The 22,044-nt window shown below is 40.2% G+C and overlaps 1 protein-coding gene across 1 annotated transcript; it reads right to left on the minus strand.

Moving 5' to 3' along the window:
• Positions 1-20,155: 20,155 nt before the first annotated feature.
• Positions 20,156-20,574, minus strand: LOC114083792 (prothymosin alpha-like). The gene has a single exon (XM_027925052.2). The coding sequence runs from the start codon at positions 20,572-20,574 to the stop codon at positions 20,242-20,244; it is 333 nt and encodes a 110-aa protein (XP_027780853.2). The 3' UTR covers positions 20,156-20,241.
• Positions 20,575-22,044: the final 1,470 nt, after the last annotated feature.

The raw sequence follows: 22,044 nt of genomic DNA on the forward strand, positions 1-22,044 counted from the left end.
CCCCAGAAGAGGGCACCAAGTGTCCTTATGACCTTGTTGTTGGGGTTGGGGGTGGAAGTGCAGGTGTGAGTTGTAGGTGGGTAGGATGGGATCCACTAAGGGGTATTTACCAGCCCTCCGTGGTTTAGAAAAAAAATAGCATGTGAGGAACCTAATGGTATAAATCACAATTTAGGAGGTGGTTATTGGAACAACAAAAGGGGTTCCTGGCACAACAAAATGGGTCAGTCACCACAAGATGCTCAGAGCAGCAAGAACCCGTAATGCACAGTGTGGGTTAATTTGTCCTTTCCCTTTTTCAAACCCAACATGTGGGACAAACTGGGATTATGTATTGAATTTACAAAAAATAGAATTGTATTTAATTTTTGAGACGGTGGCTATCATATTAAGTACACGTACATGATGGAATCCTTCTTTTACATGATTATAATTTATGTTTTCTTGCAACTGTATTCATTCAACAGGTGTTCAGGATGCAGGCCCTGATCCAGACAGCCGGGTTCAGATACTCACTTGACCATTTAACTAGCTTGGCGATTTTCTGTGCCTCAGCCTCTTCATCTAATATCAAGGATAATAATAGCACCAAGTAAGAGGGCTGTTGTGAGGATGAAATGAGTTCATGCATGTAATAAGAATGCTGAGTTCTAGGTACTCTGCCCAACCCTGGATGTATGGAATTTAATAAGACAATTCCTGTGTCTGCAGCGCTCCCAGGCATTATACTAGGAACTGGGGTTAGTTGGGGAACACCAAAATAAAATAGTTCCTATCTGAAGAAGATAGCAAACCTGAATAGGGATATAATATAAACATTTTCCATAACCATGACATTTCCTCTGATTACTATTCTCAGTTCTTGAAAAATGGGCCTATTTCTTAGTCATGTTTTATTTTTCTTTCTTTTTAAATGTTATTTTTAGTCATTGATAGACCTTTATTTTATTTATTTATATGTGGTGCTGAGAATCAAACCCAGTGCCTCACACATGCCAGGCAAGTGCACTACCTCTGAGCCTGAGCCCTAGCCCTCATGTTTGATTTTTCAAAATTCCTTTCCCATAAAACAAAAGAGTAGGTGTTACGGTTTAGATGTGAGATGTCCCCCAAAAGCTCATGTGTGAACCAGAGCAAGAAAGTTGAGAGGTGAAGTGATTGGGTTATGAGAGTCTTAACCTAATCAGTGCATCAGTCCTCTGATAGGTATGGTAACTGTAGGCAAATTGGGTGTGGCTGGAAGAGATGGGTCATTGGAGCATGGCTTTGTGGTTTATATTTTGTCCTTGGTGAGGGGGCTCTTTCCCTTTTCTTCCCCTCCCTCTCCCTTCTCCTGTAATGTCCCACTCTTCCACCATAATGCCCTGCCTCACCTTGGGTCCTCAAGATCAGAGTGAGAACTCTGAAACTGTGAGCCCACAAATAAACATTTCCTCCTAACATTGTTCTTGCCAGGTCTTTTGTTCATAGCAGCAAAAAAGGTGACTAAGATAGTAGGGTATATTTTAGGAAAATATTTATTGACTTGTCCCTGATTGGGCTATGTCATGTTATATGTTATATCTCAATCTTCATATCAAATCTGTAAGTGTTGTTATTTTTATTTACAGGTGAGAAAATTGAAAATCAGAAAAGGTAACTGGCCCAAGGTTACACAGCTCGTGAATGGTGGACTACACTGAAATTTGGACCCATGGAAAGATAACGTCAGAGTCCCTCTCCTTGGACAGTGGAGGTTGCTATAGAAGCTGACAATGAGAATTTAGTCCCTTAAAAAGTCACAGTTCCCCCCATAAGATGGTACCAGGAAGATTTCTAAATGTGGGGCTTAAGCATAGGCTTTATAGAATCCAATATCATTCCTATGTTATTTATTTTTTTAGGTGTTCAATAAATATCTGTGAAACAAGTGGTTGCAATAGGAACTTATCATTTTTTTTTTTTTTTGCAAAAATTCAGGCTGATGGGCTTTTCTGTTGTTGTTCTTTTTAGTTTTTCATGACAGTAGAGTGTGTGTGTGTGTGTATATATATATATATATATATATATATATATATATATATATATATATATATATATTCTATGTATGTATGAATATGAATGCATAGAATATATATCAGTATGCATTTATGCATATTAATACACATACAGAGAGTATAACTTCTTCTTTTAGTATAACTTATTCTCTTTAGGATCCCACTCTTTTGGTTGTGCATGATGTGGACTTACCCTGGCCATGTATAAAAATACAAAGTTAGGAAAGTTATGACTGATTAATTCTATAGTCTTTCCTATTCCCCTCCCCTCGTTTCCCTTTGTCTAAGCCAATGGATTTCTATTATTCCCCTTCGATGGGCTAACTCTTGTTGGAAATGTGATACGGCCTCAGAGAAAGCTCTCCTGGATGTTGAGGTAGAGGAAGATCTGAAATAATCACATTCCTCTCTGCTTTCAACTCTATTTTAGAACACTATCAATATTGCCTATATGAAAAAGTCCTGTGACCTTGTCAATCCCTATAGATTCTAGAAGCCCCAGAGAGAGAAAGTGTCCCCTCTCTGCCACTGCTCCCAGCACTTGAAAATGGACAATTTGCCAGCCTCCCTAGCTGAAGACTAGGGCAGGCCTAAGTCAATTGCCAAACCCAATTTGACTTAAAGGAAGTCAAATCAGCCTTACCTCATTGACTGGACACTACAGCACACTCCTCAAGCCTCAGTGGTATGCCAAACATTGTGTTGGGTTCATGATAGTGATCCCAATATAACAAGTAAAAATGGACAAAGGTCCTGAAGATGCAGAAGGCCTATATGGCTGGAGCATAAAGAAGAGAATGGGATGAGATTCCGGATGAGGACAAGTGGGAGCCGGAACACGCGTGGCCTTGTAAAGGATGCTGTTAGCCTTTGGTCTCTTTCTGAAAATTCAGGCAAGGTGGACAAATTAGAAAAAGTGCCACTTCTGGGTGGACACAGCTCCATGTGTATGTGGTTTAGCAGGCAGACGCAGGCTGGCCCCCTTCATGAGGATCTTTGTGTACTGTACCTACTGCATGACAGTATACCATTTGCTACTGCCCTATTTGTCAAGTTTTTGTTCTTCTCTGCCCTAATCACACTGGCCTTCTGGTTTTCCTAATAAACTACATTTCCTGTTTGCTTTTGGGGGGGGTTTGTTTGTTTGTTTTGGTTTTGGTTTTTGTACTAGGGGTTGAACCCATGGGTAATCTACCACTAAGCTATATCCTGAACCCTTTTTTTTTGAGACAGGGCCTAAGTTGCACAGGCTGGCCTTGAACTTGCAATTCTCCTGCCTCAGCCTTCCAAGTAGCCTGAATTACAAAACTACCTATTGCAAGGTAATGTAGATATCTCTGTATAATGTAATGTCATGAAATTTATAGTATACTGTCTCTTCTACCCCAAATACACTCTCCCCTCCTTTCCCACAGGCTTTTGTATCTCAACTCAAGCATCACTTCCTTCAGGAAGCCTTCCCTAAGTCCCCAGATTAGATCTAAAGAACATTTGTGGAAGATTTGCAATAAAGTTGCCACTTGAATTGGGTTCTCAATTATGAGTAGGCTTTTGATAGGTGGAGAAAAGATGATATGCTATTAATGGTTCTATTCAGAAAATTCAAAATATTGCCCTGAATTACTAATTTATTTTTTTTTTGGGGGGGTGGGGGTGAACCCAGGGCCTGGTACATGCTAGGCAAATGTTCTACCCCTGAGCTACACCCTCAGGTCCGTGTCCTAAAAATTTTAAATATGGATTGAAGAGACCCTGAAAGGTTCTCCAGGACTCTTTAAGAGTTGGGCAGCAGTTTTAAGGAGCACATTCAGATACAACAACTCATTCCTATCAGCTGCCGAATATTGGATCCTTTGCACATGTTACTTGATTAATTACAACTAGTACTTATTGGTATTGCTGTTTTGTAGAATGGGAACTGGAGTTAAAATTAGTTAATTGATTTAAACTGATGTGCACTCTGGTCTCCTAACTACACATCCAGGGCTTTTCTCACACCTTGGGGGAGTCTTTCTTTGTCTTTCACAAAATGCTCTAGCCTTGGCTTTCCATCCCGGGTCTCTAGGATTTAGTTTTCCATGTAAGAATAGAGAAATTTTAATCCAAACCATCCCTACAAAAGTTTCCAATAGCATTCCTGGGATTCTTGGGCTGGAGGATCTCTCAAAACTGTGATCTGGAAATAGAACCTTGAAAAGTTTAGCATGAGAGTGTGAAATTTTAATTCTCATCATTGCTTAGAAACCATAGTCACTCCCAGGGCAACCAAAAGAGCTTGCCTACATTTAGCCAAGTAAGCAAACAAGAGCTAAGCATGATATCTCTGAAGAGCCTTTTGACCTTCTCATGGACAGCATTAGTTTGTGTAGCCATTGGAGTTTTGGGTCATCTCTGGATAATCAAATCATTAGTAAACAATTAACCATATTTCTGACTCTCACTTTCTGGTCCTAGTAGTCATTTATGTCATTTTCAACTTTTATACTAAAGGAAATGACTGGATAACTGACTTCCTGCCTTAGATATAGGGAAGCTAGACTTTCCCCCAAAGTCCTAGAGTTTGGATGCATCATTTCTACTCCATATTCTAGTATATGTCATCTTCCCAGGCAATGGGCATAGCTGAATATTAATAGAACCTGGACCAGAAAACTCAACTCAATACAGGGAAGATATTCTGGATACTTGGGTCAGAGGAGAAAGAGGTTGAGAATGACAAAAAACTATTAGTTGAGAGGGCTGGGGGTTGTGGCTCAGTGGTACAGTGCTTGCCTAGCATGTGTGAGGCACTGGGTTTGATTCTCAGCACCACATATAAATAAACAAAACAAAAAAAGTCTATTGACAACAAAAACCAAAGAACTAGAAGACAGGAGCTCAAAGCTTCCCAACACAAAGACATGATTAATGTTTAAGGAGATAGAAATGCTAATTGCCCTGATTTGATCTTTACACATGTATCTAATTATCACCCTGCAACCCATACATATGTACAATTATCATGTGTCAATGAAAACTAGAAACAAATAAGTCTTTTTAAAAATGTAAAAATAATTTAAAATTAACAAATACTTTTAAACATAAAGATAATTTAAAAATTAAGAAGTAAAAGAAGGTCCGGGGGATATAGGTCAGTAGTAGAGCACTTGTTTAGTATGTGGAAGGCCCTAGGTCCCATTCCCAGCACTGCATACCACACACAAAAAGGCTTCTTCAAGGACTCAGCAGCTGTTTTGCTCTGTAGGTCTGTAGGCCCTGTGTTCTTCTCAAAGCCAGTGTCCACTTTGATGTTAAAAAGGAAAATACCTAGAACTTGGACCTAAGCCAAACACTTGAGACCAATAGTAGGTGGTATATGGAACTTTGGAAAAAAAAAAAAAGAATACTTACTTTCTCTCTCTAAACAAATCCTTGACAATATCCTACTGAGTCAGATAAGACTAGGAATGCCTCTTTCTCACTTTTGATTTCTGAGGCCTGGAATAAGTGGGCAGATTGTTATTTCTTTTTACTGTCCATAAGAAATGTTCCAGGGATGTAGATCAGTGACAGAGCACTTTCCTAGTATGCACAAAGCATGGGTTTAATCTCCAGTAACACACACATGCTAAGAGCCAAGTATATGATGCATGGCATTTTTGGTCGAAAGGTGACACCAGCTAGCCATTGAGATGATATGATTATGTTAAGATTTGCATTCATATGGATATTGGACTCCTGCTGTTCACCTAGGCCAGCTATGGGACTCCTGGAGAGTTCCCATTGGTTGGGGAAGTACAGTAGGAGGGAGTTCCGGGGGAGGAGCTCTCTCTGGAGGTCCGAGAGGAGGCCGCATGGGTGGAAAAAAATCTGCCCGGGCGGTACCGGACATTGGCGGCAGTTTCAAAAAATAAACTTTGTTCCTGCTTGAGTGGCTCGTGATTTTGTGCCCAGCCAGACTGCGGCAACTGGCGGCCCGCACGGGGAACGCCTGAAGCTTGGAGGTGAGTAAAATTGCTCGCCCCTGAGGGAAGGCAACAAAATGGGTGACCATTTCAAAAAACAATGTGTTCTCGTTTTGATTTATCTTGTTTTTGTTTCAAGCTGCCTATCCCTAGAATTTTCTCAGGCAAACTGGGAAAAATGGTTGGCTCAAGGTTTGAAGTTGTTCGGCCCTGAGAAAGAGAAAATTGATACAACTATTCTTTGTTCGGTTTTTGTTTCAGTTTTGTTTTATGCTATCTTATTGGGTTGCGTTACCTTTATAGTAGATTAGAAACTAGTAAAAAACAAACCGAAAGACTGTTAAGTAAATTGTTAGAGGTCCAGACTATGGTAGAAAACATGTTAGGTCAAGCGAAAGAGAAGGTCTCTCAAGCTAGTCAGACAGAGGAAGATTTGAAGAAAGAAAGCTTAGAGGAAAAACAACCATCAGGCGGGGAATTACAACAGGAGGCTGCTACTAACCCCGTTCTATCACCAGAGGGCGTAATTCAACCAACAGCTCCATCTACAGCTGAGCGGCCCTCAACTCCCATAGTTGATGGACGGAATCCTGAGGCAGGACCCCAAAGATTAGCATGCCCTGTACTTGAGCAGGCAGGAGGGCAATGAATTCACTGTGCTTTAGATTTCAAAACAGTGAAGCAATTAAAGGAGGCTGTAACAACCTACGGGCCACAAGCACCCTTCACTGTGAGCATGGTCGAATCCATTACCAACTTAGACATGACGCCAGCAGATTGGGCTAACATGTGTCAATCTGTGCTAAATGGAGGACAATATTTGTTATGGAAGGTTGCCAATGAGGAATTTTGCATGGAAACAGCTAGGCGAAATGCAGCAGCCAGTTACCCTCAAAGAAATCTAGATATGTTATTAGGAAAAGGACCTTATGAGGGTCAATGGCAACAAATTGAATATGATCCTGGCGTATACGCACAACTTGCTGTAGATGCAATTAAGGCATGGAAAACTTTACAGGGGCATGGAGATTTACAAGGACAATTATCTAAGGTAATACAAGGAGCTAATGAACCTTATGCTGAATTTGTAGATAGGCTTATTCAGACAGCATCTAGAGTATTTGGAGATACAGAACAGGCAATGCCATTTATAAAACAACTGGCTTATGACCAAGCAAATCGTTGCTGCAGAGAGGTCATCAGACCATGGAAACATGAAGATTTAAACATATATTAAATTATGTAGAGACATTAATGAACAAGGGCAAGTCTTAGCAGCAGTACAACAGGCTTTAGATGCCAGGCCAAAAACATGCTATAATTGTGATCAAACAGGACATTTTAAAAGGAGTTGCCCCATAGGAGGAGGGTTTAACAAGGCTAGGTATCAAAGGAATAGAATACCGGGTATTTGCCCACGATGCCGTAGAGGGAAACATTGGGCTAATGAATGCCATTCTCAAACCACCATAGAAGGTATTCCGTTATCAAAAAACAGACAAGGACCAAGTGTTTACCCACGATATCGTGGAGAAAGACATCAGGCTCCATTGCCAAAAAACGGACTGGAGGGCCCAATGCTCCGGGGCCCAAAACCACAAATATACGGGGCAGTGGAGGAACCCAGCAACACCATCAAGGTAGTGCCCAGGACGCATTATCCATTAAATCCCTCATCAGACAAACTAGAGGGAGCACAGGGTTGGACATCTGCGCCTCTGCCAGAGCAGTACTAACTCCAGAGATGGGAGTTCAAATCATTCCCACAGGAGTAAAAGGACCTCTTCCCCAAGGAACAGTAGGCTTATTATTAGGACACAGTTCTTCAACACTAAAAGGACTTATGATAAGTCCTGGGGTAATTGATCCCGATTATGAAGGTGAAATAAAAAATATAGCTAGTTCTCCAAGAGGTATATCAGTAATTTCACCAGGAGATAGAATAGCACAGTTATTAATAATACCCAGCCTACATGATAAATTTTCCAGTCGTACTGTAGAAAGAGGTTCCAGGGGATTAGGCTCCACAGGTGTAGATTGGGCTATGCTGTCTTTAAATCTAGATTCTCGCCCAATGCTAAAACTCAATATTCAAGGACATGACTTTAATGGGATACTTGATACAGGTGCAGACCTTAGCATCATATCTCATCAAGAATGGCCGAAACATTGGCCATTACAACAAGCCACTCAAACGCTTCGAGGCCTAGGAGTGGCAACTAATCCCCATAGAAGTGCAATGGTATTAGATTGGAAGGATCCTGAAGGATGTGAAGGAACTATACAGCCCTATGTATTGGATCATCTTCCTATAAATTTATGGGGACGAGATGTCCTAGATCAATTAGGTTTGACATTAACAAATAACATCAATCCTAATGCACCCACTACTAGGGCTAGACAAGGCTTTAGGAAAGAAGAAAGATTAAGAGAACAAGAACAAGCTATGACAGCACCAATTCAAATAGATCAAAAAACAAATAGACATGGATTGGGTTTTCAGAAAGGGCCACTGAGACAATCAAAATTACTTGGAAATCAGAAAGACCAGTGTGGGTTCCTCAGTGGCCCCTGACTAAAGAAAAGATACAAATAGCCCATGACCTGGTCAAACAACAATTAGCGGAGGGACATATACAACCTTCCGTATCTCCCCATAATACTCCCATTTTTGTCATTAAAAAGAAATCTGGTAAATGGAGATTATTACAATATTTAAGAGCCATTAATAATGAGATGGTTATTATGGGACCTGCTCAATCAGGGATTCCCCAATTGTCTGCTTTACCAAAAACCTGGTATGTTTTAGCTATAGATATTAAAGATTGGTTTTTTTTTTTCAATTCCAATTCATCCCGAGGATAGTCCACATTTTGCATTTACTATCCCTGCACTAAATCATGAAGGTCCTGATCAGAGATATGAATGGAAAGTACTCCCTCAAGGGATGGCTAATAGTCCAACTATGTGTCAAATTTATGTTAACAAAGCAATCCAGCCACTTAGAAATCAAAATCCTGAACTACAAATATTTCACTATATGGATGATGTGTTATTGGCACATAAAGATAAAAACATATTGCTAGAATGTTATGCCACACTTACAAATTTATTAAAAAATTATAATCTAGAGATAGCAATAGATAAAGTACAATTAAATCTTCCAATTAATTATTTAGGGGTTTTATTATCCTCAACCATGGTCCGTCCACCCAAAATTCAAATACGAGTAGATCAACTCAAATCACTTAACGACTTTCAAAAGTTATTAGGAGACATAAATTGGATAAGGCCTTATCTAGGCATACCAACAGGAGAGTTGGGACCTTTATTTGATATTCTAAAAGGTCCATCAGATCCAAATTCACCCCACATGTTGACGCCTGAAGCAAGAAAGGCATTAAAAATCATTGAAACATATATGGAAAATATGCATTTGGATAGAATTGATATAAGTTTGCCTTTATTATTTATTGTACTGCCAACAAAAAATATTCCTACAGGAGTATTCTGGCAAGAAGGTCCATTATTGTGGATACATTTATCTTATTCTCCTAACACCATTCTTACTAGGTATCCTGAGGCTGTAGGACAATTAATACTCAAAGGAATAAAAGCAGCAAAGGGAGTGTTTGGAATTTCTCCCAATAAAATTATTACTCCATATACTATGAATCAAATTGATGAGTTAGCTAATGAGTTAAATACTTGGGCAATAATCATGTGCAAATCTAATGTTTCATTTGATAATCACTTACCGTCTAATCCTTTGTTGTCTTTTTGGTCTAAACATCCTGTAGTTTTTCCGAAGATGACAAAAAAAAACCCTATCATAAATGCTCCAAATATATTCACTGATGGGTCAAATAATGGTACAGCAGCAGTAGTTAGCCCTGATCAAACTTTTACATTTTTAGTACCCAAACAATCAGCTCAAAAGGTAGAGCTTAATGCAGTATTATAAGCTTTTATGATGTTTAAAGATTCTGTATTTAATTTATTTTCTGATAGTCAGTATGTAGTTAATGCTATAGTATCCCTTGAAGATGCTGGTAGGATTTCCCCTTCTTCTACTGTTTTCTCTTTGTTTTCTAGTATACAAAGTCTAATCTGGGACAGAAAAGATCCATTCTTTATAGGACATATCAGGGCACATACAGGATTGCCTGGAGCCCTTAGTTTGGGCAATGAGTTAGCAGATAAATCTACACATGACATAAATATTTTCTCCACAATAGAAGAGGCTATAAATTTTCATAAAAGGTTCCATGTCAATTCTAATACTTTACAAAAGCATTTTAAAATAACTAAAGAACAAGCCCGACATATAATAAAACAATGTCAAAATTGTGTGACATTTTTACCACAAGTTAATCTTGGAGTCAATCCTAGAGGACTGATACCTAACCATATTTGGCAGATGGACGTCACACACTTGCCAGAATTTGGAAAATTAAAATATTTACATGTTACAGTTGATACTTCTTCCAGATTTCTGATGGGCTCCCTTCATGCCGGAGAAAAAACTAAAGATGTTATAGCTCATTGCTTACAAAATTTTGCCTGTGGGCGTTCCAAAACAGTTAAAAACCGATAATGGTCCTGGTTATACGTCCACCTCTTTTAAACAATTTTGCTCATCATTTGGCATTACTCACATAACAGGAATTCCATACAATCCACAAGGACAAGGCATAGTTGAAAGAGCTCATCAAACTATTAAAATGTACTTATTAAAACAAAAGGAGGGAATTGGAAAGGGGTATATATCCCCCAAAGATAAACTTAAAATAACCCTTTTTACTCTAAACTTTTAAAATTTGGATTCATCAGGGCTTAGTGCTGCGGAAAGACATTTGTATCCAAAAAATGTACATAAGCCTAAGGTACTTTGGAAAGATATTCTAACAGGACAATGGAAAGGTCCTGACCCAGTGATAGTATGGAGTCGGGGCTCTGTTTGTGTTTTTCCACAGGAAGAACAGCAGCCGATTTGGATTCCAGAGAGACTAACTAAAACAATTTCTACAGACCAAAAGGAAGATGATTCGACTCAAATCCATAACAGCTGATATCCAGATCTCCAGCTTGGCTATTCTTACATCTGCGACAGTTATTAACCAGGATGTTTTTTTCAATATCTATTTTATTATTGCTTTTTCCCACATCATAAAGTTCTATTTTATTTTTGAGCTCATACAGACCTAGGTTAATGTTTTTTCTGATCAGTTTTATTTTTTGACTGTGGAGTTTTTGAACATTGCAATGGAGATTTCACCTAGGTAAAGCTACAAGGCCTTTACTATTGTCTTATGTGTTATATGTTACGTGTGCACACTTCTGTTTTGTGTTGTATGTCTGTATGTGCGTATGTCCATATATCACATATGAGGAGCGCTCATGCACATGGATCCAAAAAAAAATTTTTTATTATTCATGTGATTTTAATAGTTTAATTTAATTTGGGTAAACAGCTGTTGAGGATTGTTTTAATATATGAACAAATAGAAGGTTAACAGATCTGTTTGTTTACTTTCACTTTTCCTTTTCATTATGTTTAATAATTCTGTTCAGGATAATGTAAATTGTTCTAAATATTGTTTTCTTAGTACCTGTTGAAATGTTACATATTTTTTTTTAGCATCATTGTCAAAATTCCTATTTTCATCCCAGTGCCGGTGAAGACAAAGATAAAACCAAACTACAACTTCTTCGAGAGTTATCACAACAAACCGTGTAAACTGATATATCAATGATTTATAACTCAACAAGTAATGCTCAATCAATGAGTCGATTTATTTTGGAAGGATATGGACATATTGATAGATTCCTCTGCTTTGAACTGCTTACAAAACTTGCCTGGACTATGTATCACTTGTATGCTTTATTTTGGGAGGATATGGACATATTGATAGATTCCTCTGCTTTGAACTGCTTACAGAACTTGCCTGGACTATGTATCACTTGTATGCTTTGTGATCTATTTGTTGATGCAGCGAATTATGGTAGTGCTAGCGTATCTTTGCTGATGTGTCACCAGTGATGCAATTTTTCCTAGGAGCCGTTAATTGACTTGGTGTCATGACATTTCTGTATCCTCCTCCCTTCTACTAGTGATGGTCTAATTTTGGGGGCCAACAGAGTTGAGGTAAAGAACCTCACCCCCCCACTGGTACATAGGCCTATCCACAAGTATGGCTATATGCTGGACCGGTAGTCAGTGACGGGTATGATCCAATTGCAGTGGTATCAACCTAAGACAGGAGGCTGACGCCTAAAAGTCAGTTTTCTGATGACGGGTAAGAACCATATGTTGAATTGGACAAACCTAACAGGCACGGTCCCTAGCCAAATTGCTTGTTACTTAAACAGAAGGGGGGAGATGCTAAGAGCCAAGTATATGATGCATGGCATTTTTGGTCGAAAGGTGATGCCAGCTAGCCATTGAGATGATATGATTATGTTAAGATTTGCATTCATATGGATATTGGACTCCTGCTGTTCACCTAGGCCGGCTACGGGACTCCTGGAGAGTTCCCATTGGTTGGGGAAGTACAGTAGGAGGGAGTTCCGGGGAAGGAGCTCTCTCTGCCGTCTGAGAGGAGGCCGCGTGGGTGGAAAAAAATCTTCCCAGGCGGTACCAGACATTGGCGGCAGTTTCAAAAAATAAACTTTGTTCCTGCTTGAGTGGCTCGTGATTTTGTGCCCAGCCAGACTGCGGCACACACACACACACACACACACACACACACACACACACACACACATAAAACAGGTTGGATGCTACGGGGCCAGCTTGTGATCCCTAGCAGGTTGGGAGGTTGAGGGAGGAGGATGGCAAATTCAAAACTAGCTTCATCAACTTACTGAGGCCCTGTCTCAGAATAAAAACTAAAAATGCCTAGGGATGTTACTCAGAGTTTAAGCACCCTTGGGTTCAATCCTGGTAAAAAATAAGTAAATAAGTAAATAAATAAATAAACAAAATAAAAAATAAAGAGAGAAGATTAAGAGAGAGAGAGAGAGAGAGATTGATTTCCTTTCACTACTATTATGTCAAGACATCTGGAAAGAGCAGTGTTTACTGGAAGTCAGAATCTGGGACATATCCACTGGGTCATGAGGTTTGGGAGCACAGATTCCTTATTAGCGCTTTTCTGTCTTGAACCTTGAGGTTTAGTGCTGATTTTGAGCCATAATGAAAGTCCAACTCCCCCCTGTCATATTGAAACTTAAATTTGAAGAACAGGAACTTGGGAATGGCTAAATTGATCCCATATAAACCAACCCTTTGCCTGACTTGTAGACAATCTGAAACTTCAGATGAATCTTGAAGTAGACCTCAAATCCTTTTCATTCTCAGAAGATGAAATTTTATTGTGTATGGTTTTGTTTGTTTGTTTGTTTCTTCATTCTCAGGTTAAAGAAAAGCTAGACCTTAGTGAGAGGTCTGGAGGCCAAAAGAGAACCAGGAAATCAGCCAGGTACAGTAGAACATACCTGGAATCCCAGCAGCCTGAGTGAGAGGCTGAATCAGGAGGATCATTGTTAGGTGCAGGGCCGGCTGAACTAAGTTGTCTGCAGGGTGGGCTGAATGAAAGTTAGCTGAAGGATAACCCAGGTAATTACCCTCCTCTGTCTGGTCCTTTATCACCTGTTTGCATCAAGTCTGAACACTCAACCCCACTCAAGGCTGAAACCCCACCCATCTGGTGCATCAGAAAACCCACATCTGTCCCTTGCCCCATCTGCCTAAAGGCAGAAGATGACACCCTTAGCAACTACTGTATGATCCAATCATTGTATGTCAGCAAGGCAGCTTGCAGACTCAGAGACCCCATTAGATTTTGGCTATAAGAACTCTCTCCTGCCAGGCCCCCCCTCTCTTTCTCTCTCTCGCTTTCACTCTCTCTCCCTTTACCCTCTGGTTCTTGCTCTCTCTTTCTTCTTTCTCTCTCTCTAACTCTCCTCCTCTTTCTCACTGCTGCAATAAAAATCTCTTGGTTGCTCGAGTGTAGTGGTCACATTGCTTTCACTTGTAAGTTCAAAGCCAGCCTCAGTAACTTAGAGAGGGAGGCTCTCAGCAACTCAGCAAGACCCTGTCTCTAAATAAAATATAAAAAAGGGCAGGGATGTGGTTTACTGGTGAAGAGCCTCTGGGTTCAATCCCTAGTAACCGCCCCCCCCAAAAAAAAAAAAAAAAAAGAACCAGGAACTCTACTAACTCAGCTATAACCTGGAGGATGAAAATGGTTAGGGATGCTGTTGAGAACCCCACCGAGTTCTCAAAGGGAATTTTCAGTCTTTCAGATTAGATCCTGCAGAAGGCTCCCAGATGCAAAATGCCCTTTCTCTTTAATAGAGGACTATATGCCTTTTGAGAAAAGCGTGTACTCATTCATCCCTACATATATTCACTGAATGAATATTTATTAACTGTCTGCTCTGTGTCAATTCTGTATGTTGAGGACACAGACAAGTACAGAACAAATAGTGTGCTTATCCTTGTGGAAATAAGGGTCAAGGGAAGACAGAAATTATATAAACAATCTGTAAAATTATTTGTTATGTTTCAGCTAAGCTATAAATGAATAAATTAATATTTTTAAAAAATTATAAGAAGGTCTGGGCATTTGGCTCTGTGGTGAAGCTTAGTATGTGCAAGGGCCTGCTTCCATTCCCAGCAACACACACCAGTTATGAGTGTAGTGAAAGAAAATTACAGGCCACCATGGGAACATAGTCTGACAGGGGAGAAGGTGATATGGAAGACCCAATTTACTGAGATGAGTCCAGAAAGGTTGGCCCAACAAAGTGATATTTAAGTTGAGACATAAAGGCTAAGTAGGAGTTCACCAGGTAAAGATTTGGGGAAATAAAACTCCCACAGGATGATAAACAGTATACAACTCTAGGGGGGGATAAAAAGACCTGAGTATCCTAAAGAAATCGAAAGAAGGCAAGTTTGGCATGAGTGCAGAACTTATGATTGTTTTATTTTATTCAAATCTTATCTTAATGATGTCCTTAGTTTTGCTCAACATGGTTCACATTGTGACTACTCCAGTAGACTTGCTAAAACATATCTGATCATGTCACTGTCCTGCTTAATGTATTTCTTTTTTTTTTTTTTTAGAGACAGAGAGAGAATTTTAATATTTATTTTTTTAGTTTTTGGCGGACACAACATCTTTGTTTGTATGTGGTGCTCAGGATCGAACCCGGGCCGCACGCATGCCAGGCGAGCGCGCTACCACTTGAGCCACATCCCCAGCCCCCTGCTTAATGTATTTCAATTGTTCTCCACCACTTTAAAGATAAAGTCCCAACAGCCCCAAAATGACAAACAAAGCCCTTCCTGATGTGACCCATAAGTATCTCACAGGTCTCATCCATGTTCACACCCACATTTGCATCCTATGCTCCATTGGAGCAAAAGTACCAACTTTTCTTTGTTCCAGCCAAGTTCTCCTTTAATTCCCCCTGCTGTTTCTAGGCTGTTTGTCTTGCCTGTATACCTTCAGCTAAGGTGCTCAACAAAAATTTGTCAATGAAAGAATGAGTTTGCCTGTTTCATTGGCACTTTGGTAATATGCATAGTAGTGAATGAGACATTTATCTGGGGAAGCTGGGAAACATTTAAGTGGTGAGGTTTAAGGGAATCTCTGAGTTCCTTCCTTCATTGAATGATCATGCCTGTTAGCCTGTCTCTGCACCTTATCCCATGAGAGGTTTCACTTTCTGAGCAAAGGATTGGTGTTACTGTAAGTCCCTGAGAGAGGGATGAGGACTACAAAGGAAAGAGAGGGTCCGGGCAGAGAAACTAGAAGTGGAGGTAGTTGATGGGAAAGAGCTAACAGTGCCAGTTTGCTCAAAACTCATCTTGTGATCAAACAAGTGCAAAATTAAGACAATCTAGCATGTAACCAAGTAGAGGTTTTCCCTGCACTTGGTGATTTAGAACCTAAAACGTGCTTTAGGAAATTTTAACCACCCTATTTTTGAGCTAAAATTCAATTAAAATCACTTGTACTCCCCGTCCCACATGCCCAAGTTAGAGAATTAATTAGAATGGAGGAGGAAGAGTCAGGCCATTTCCAGAAATAGGTTACTTCCAGAACAGCCCTTTCAGTTTAACATGAACATAGGTAGGTGGATTAAAAAAAGCCAAGTTCAGAAAATCCCAGGATTTTCAGTTTCTATGGAGGGGGAGGGAGAGGTCTGCCTCACAGATTTCACAAACCTGGTAAACAAGCAAAGAATCTTCCATCTCTGGCCATGTTCAGTCCTACCAAGAAAGATGTCTAACTCACTCAATCATCTCGCTTTTCTGAGATGGCTAGGATTGGTGTTTCCAGAATTCTAGTACCCAGGTCAAGACTCTCATTCTCTTACAAGAGCCTGTGTTACAACAGGAGATATGGTTTTTCTTGCTTGTTTTGTGTGGTAGTGGGGATTGAACTCAGGGCACTTTACCACTGGGTTACATCTCCAGCCCCTTTTTTTGACAGAGAGTCACACTAAGTTGCTGAGGCTGGCCTTGAACTTGTGATCCTCCTACCTCATCCTCCTGAGTCACTGGGATTGCAGGTGTGCACCACTGTGCCAAGCACAACAGGAGACAGGGAGTACAAAAGTAAAATTCCATTACACTTTCCCTCTGATACACTGCTCCCTGTCACCCAGTAAGCATCCCTAACTTTCACTGGCCAATTTGATCAATTCTTCATGAAAATGGGAAATTGGAGAACTGGATATGAGACACATCTCTAAATCATAGAATATAAATAGCATTATGGGCTTGTTTGAATGATCAGATCCCATCAAAGTTGTTGAAGGGTAGTGGAAGGAATATGGACCTTGAACTCATTTCATTCAGATTCCACATTTTCTGGCTTATCAGCTACATTACCTTGGAAATGACCCTTGCTGAACGTTAATTCCCCTGACTGTAAAATGAAGTTAAAAGTGCCAACTTCACCCATATTAGGATTAAATGCCTGACACTGAAGATATAATCAATCAATGCTAATTAATTTCCCCAAGTTGTAAGAAATGATGGGGTGCTGCCAGGTGAATCCTGTCTGGAAGGACAAGGATTTTGAAATTCTGAGGTTTGAGGTAAGCAGAAAGAGTCTGGGTAAGTACTCAGATCTTATACATGGGATGCATATCAAGAATGATGAGAAACAACGGAACTATTTTCTGCATACCTTCTCTATGGATAAGCTGAGTTTAGAGGGTGACATAGAATCAGGAGTGTTAGCTTTTTGTCACTGTGACCGTAAAACGTGATAAGAACCACTTAGAGGAGGAAAATTTTAATTTGGATCATGGTTTCATAAATTCAGTCCATAGCCAATTTGAGTTACTCCCTTGCTCTGGGCCCAAGGTGAGGTAGAACTTCTTCTTTTTTTTTTTTAATGGCTAATACCATAATTTTATTTTTTAATGGCAATCTTCAAACTTTAATATACATACAAATCACCTGGGGAGAGGTAGAACTTCTTGGAAGGAGGGCGGTGGGAAGGCCAACTACTCACTCAGTGCAGAGAGAAGGGGAATTTCCCCAATCTAACCACTTTCCTTACCTTCCTCTTCCTACTTCCACTATCCAATGAAAGTGTTGTATAGACGACTATTTATGAACTATGGAGCTCTGGGTGCTCTCTGGAGAAAGGGACAGGAAGGTTAAGGTTGAGAGAGTGATAGATAGGGTGTCATTGGCTGAAAAAGGAACCCTGGAAAGGTGCGTTTCATAAAAAGGGGTGAGGTTCACCATGTATCTTGTGGGATTTGAAACTAGAACTTATAACCTTTGCTTTGTGGGGGTTGGAATTTTTGTTGACTGACCAGTTGCCTTAGGCACCTAAGGTAGATATTAAGAACATGCGTTTATATTGAATGGCATGGATTGTTTATAGGATTGGTAAGGATTTTATGGTATGAGTAGAGCTGGGAGGACAGGAAAATAATACTTACCATGGGTGATATTTAAATTGCTCAACTTGGTAAGTTGTAAGGAACTCTGTAAGTAGCCATCCTAACATGCTTTCTCTCAATATTCCCAGTCTTTGAGATATATTTCTCTTTTGTTTCCTTTCAGCATCAAATGTCTGGCTTCATAATGACTTGTTCACTAACTCCTGCTCCTTCCAGTCAACCTAGACTATTATTTCACAGGTCTCAATGGCATACAAGTGGTTGAAATCTCTGTCTGCCTCCTAGGTTCTATAATGTTGCTGATTTCTTCCCCATTTCAACTCTTACCCCTCCATGGGCTTCTATGAGCCAGCACATGTCAGGCTCTCTTTGTTTGGTGCTGACAGCTGCTTTTTCACCTGTCAAGACTCCATTTCCTCTCTGGCCCACTCAGTGCAGGTTTTCCTTATGATTCTTTCTCCAATAATTGTCTCTCTGCAGACTTTCTTTCCATTCTCATCCTCCCAACAGTAACCATCTTCTCTAATTTTGGTCTCCTTAGCTCAGACTCAAGCTCTGGTTAGTGTTCCCAAATGCAAGCTGGACATTCCTACCTCGACTTACTAGTGTCTCTTCTACTTCTGTACTAAGCACACATGTCTATCTCCCCAAGTAAGTTCCCTACCCTGCACTCCCTTACTCCCTTACATTATTGCCCTGCCCATGTTCTCAGTCAAGAACCCAGTCACCCTTGACTCCTCTCTCTCCTTACTCTTCTGTTGATTCTACCTCTCCAACTGCCATCACTTTAAGTGTGGTTCTCATTTCTTTTCCCCAAAATAATGACAATACCTTCTTTTTTGGGGGGGTAGGGGTACCAAGGATTGAACTCAGGGGCACTGGACCACTGAGCCACATTTCCAGCCCTATTTTGTATTTTATTTAGAGACAAGGTCTCACTGAGTTGCTTAGTGTCTGACTTTTGCTGAGGCTGACTTTGAACTTGTGATCCTCCTCCCTCAGCCTCCTGAGATGCTGGGATTATATGTGTGTGCCACCATGCCCAATAATAACTTCTTTATATGATTTATTATTGCAAAAATCAACTCATTTCTTCAACAACCATATATTGAGTCAATATATAGGGTGTTTTCCCTGGGTTTATATGAATCTTGTCTCAAGAAACATTCAGTCTGAAAGGGAAGGTTGATGACTAAAAAGAAAATAATAAAAAAATATGGAGAAATGTGTGATGATATATACAAATTCAACAAACTGGTCACACAGACTGACAGCCCCTCAACCCAGAGTGAAAGATGGAGAATTTCACAGAGACGATGATTCCAATAAATGCAGTAGATCATCTGGTACAGAAGGATCAAGAGGATATTCCAAGCAGAGAGATAAACATGAGAAAAATCATAAGAGACAGAGATGGCATGCACCCCATTTGGAGAAATGCAAGTTTTAGAGATGACTAAAGTATAGCAGAAGTGGGTCAGGGATAGCTAAAGAGGTTGACAGGGATATGGTCATAAAAGGTCTAGTATCCCTGCTGAGAAGTTTCCAAGAATGTAGGAAAACATCAAAATATTTTAATCATGAAAGCACAGATTTTATTTTTTTGTTAGAACAACTCAGCAAAATAAAATTCCAGTTTATTGTTGGACAACATTGTTTCATACATACATCAAACAGGCCAAAAAAAAAAAAATAAAATAAAATAAACAGCAACTTCATAGACAAAAAAAGGTAAAAAAAAAAAAAAAAAGAAACCTTTTTATCTTTGGCCTTTTTAACCATCTCATACAAACCAACTATTTATAGTACAGCTAAAGTACATACACAAAAAAAGTTATTGGAATGCTCAGTAACTTTTTTTGTGTATGCTTTTTTTTACAAGGTTTTTTTTTTCTCCTTTGTGATTTTAATGAACATGGTCACAGCACAAGTAAAGTCAGAAGTAGGACTAAGAACGCTCCAAAGGCTGGTTTGGTCAACCGAGATCATTAAAAAAGGCTGACCCCTAACAATATATGCAAAAATATAAAATGTAAATAAAAAATACAAATTTTCCTTTTTTAAAGTACTTTTAAGAAAAAAAGCAGGGCCTTGGAAGTTTTGGTTCTTTTTTCCTCCCCTATTGCAAATTCACTTTGTGGTTTTGGTTGGGTGGTGAAGATCGCGTGTGTCATCTGCAGGTGGCACTGCCCGCAGTGGGCAGGCGGGCGGGCCTCTCTACTCCAAGGTGACCACGTTTAGATTCTGGGACGGGAAGTGGAGGGTGAATAGGTCACGGCGGCCTTTTATTTTTAGTTTAACTTTTCCTTTTTTGCTGTCTAGTCATCCTCATCGGTCTTCTGCTTTTTGGTATCAACATCATCATCCTCGTCATCTTCAGCTGCCCGTTTGCCCGTAGCTGCCTCAGCTTCCTCATCTTCATCTCCATCCTCTTCCTCGCCATCACCTTCCTCCTCCTCCTCCTCTTCCTCACCACCCTCTTTCTCTTCCTCATCTACCTCATTGTCAGCCTCCTGCTCCCCATTTTCCTCATTAGCATTCCCATTATCAGGGGCCTTTCTTCCACTCTCTGCCTCCTCCACAACTTCCTTCTTCTCCTTTAAGTCCTTGGTGGGGATTTCAGAGCTACTGTCCACCGCCGCGTCTGACATGGTGGGCATGCTGGTGATCTGATGCAATGGGTTAAAAAGGAGACTAGAGTTCAGGGACTCTGGCGATAAAGCTGCCCGAGTCCGCAGCAGTGGAGGAGGCCCACGGTGGAGGTGGTTGCGGCGAGTGGGGAGCTGGACCCAGGAACAATGCAAAGATGGCTTTTCAGAGCAGCCAGTCCATAGATTTTATTTGTACTTGAAAAAGTCTCCGGTGGCAGTGGTGTGGACATTGAATTGAAGGAAGGCATTTCCCAATGGAAATTCAAAAATTATTTTTAGAAGCCTGAGAAAATAAAAGTAAACAGCTAAAACCATTAACAAACTCGTACAAAAGGTCATTTAATCAAGGTCAAGGAGGGCAGGCATGAGAAAATACCCCATGGTTAAACCCATCCTGATGTTAATTTGTGTCCACCTGACTGGGCCACAGAGTGCTCATACATTTGCTCAAACATACTGGGTATGTCTGTGAGGGAATTTGTGGTGAGATTAACATTTGAATAAATAGACTTAGGAAAGCATATTTCCCTCACTAATGTTGGTGGGCCTCATCCAATCGTTTGAAGACCTTGAATAGAACCAAAAGGCTGACCTTCTGTGAGCTACAGGGCACTCCTCCTGCCTGCCTTCCTGAGCTGGGACATCTGTCCTTCCTGCCTTTTGATTCAACCTAAAACATCTGCTCTTCATGGATCTCAAGTCTGCCATTTCTTGGACTGGAACTTACACCATTGACTCTCCTGGTTCTCTGGTCTTTGGATTCAGATCAAATAATCAGAACTACACTGATTCTCTGGGTCTCCAGTTTACAGATGTCAGAGCATGAGACTTCTTAGCCTCTATAATCGCATAAACCAAACTGATGATAGAGATACAGGTATAGATATAGCCATAGATACAGATACAGATATATCTCCTAGTGGTTCTATATTTCTAGAGAATCCTAAAGATTTTCATACCAAGAACTAGGGTGCTATTATTACTAATACCTAAAAATGGGGGAGCAGCTTTGGAACTGGGTAGTAGAAGTGCATCCTAGTAAACTGGACATTATAGGTGATTCTGGTGACGTCCCAGATGGAAATAAGCTATTGGAAAGTGGAAGAAAATTAATCCCTATAAAGTGGCAAAGAACTAGGCTTAGTTGTTTTTGTATGTTTATTCTGTGATGGTGGAAGGTTGTTTGGTTATTTTTGAAGCACTGGGGATTGAACCCAGAACCCAGATGCATTCTATCACTGAGATACATCCCAGTCTATTTTTTTTATTTGAGACAGGGTCTGAATAAGTTGCTGACACTGGCCTCACATTGGCGATTCTCCTGCCTCAGCCTCTAGAGTAGCTAGGATTACAGGTGTGCACCACTGCAGTAGAATTGTGTTCTAATGTTTGGTGTAAGGTACAACTTGTGAATGATGAAATTGGATAATTAGAAGAGAAGGTTTCTAAGCAAGGTATTGAAGGTATACC

This window comes from Marmota flaviventris, chromosome X (genome assembly GCF_047511675.1).
Source record: "Marmota flaviventris isolate mMarFla1 chromosome X, mMarFla1.hap1, whole genome shotgun sequence".
In the NCBI taxonomy this organism is placed as follows: Eukaryota; Metazoa; Chordata; class Mammalia; order Rodentia; family Sciuridae; genus Marmota; species Marmota flaviventris.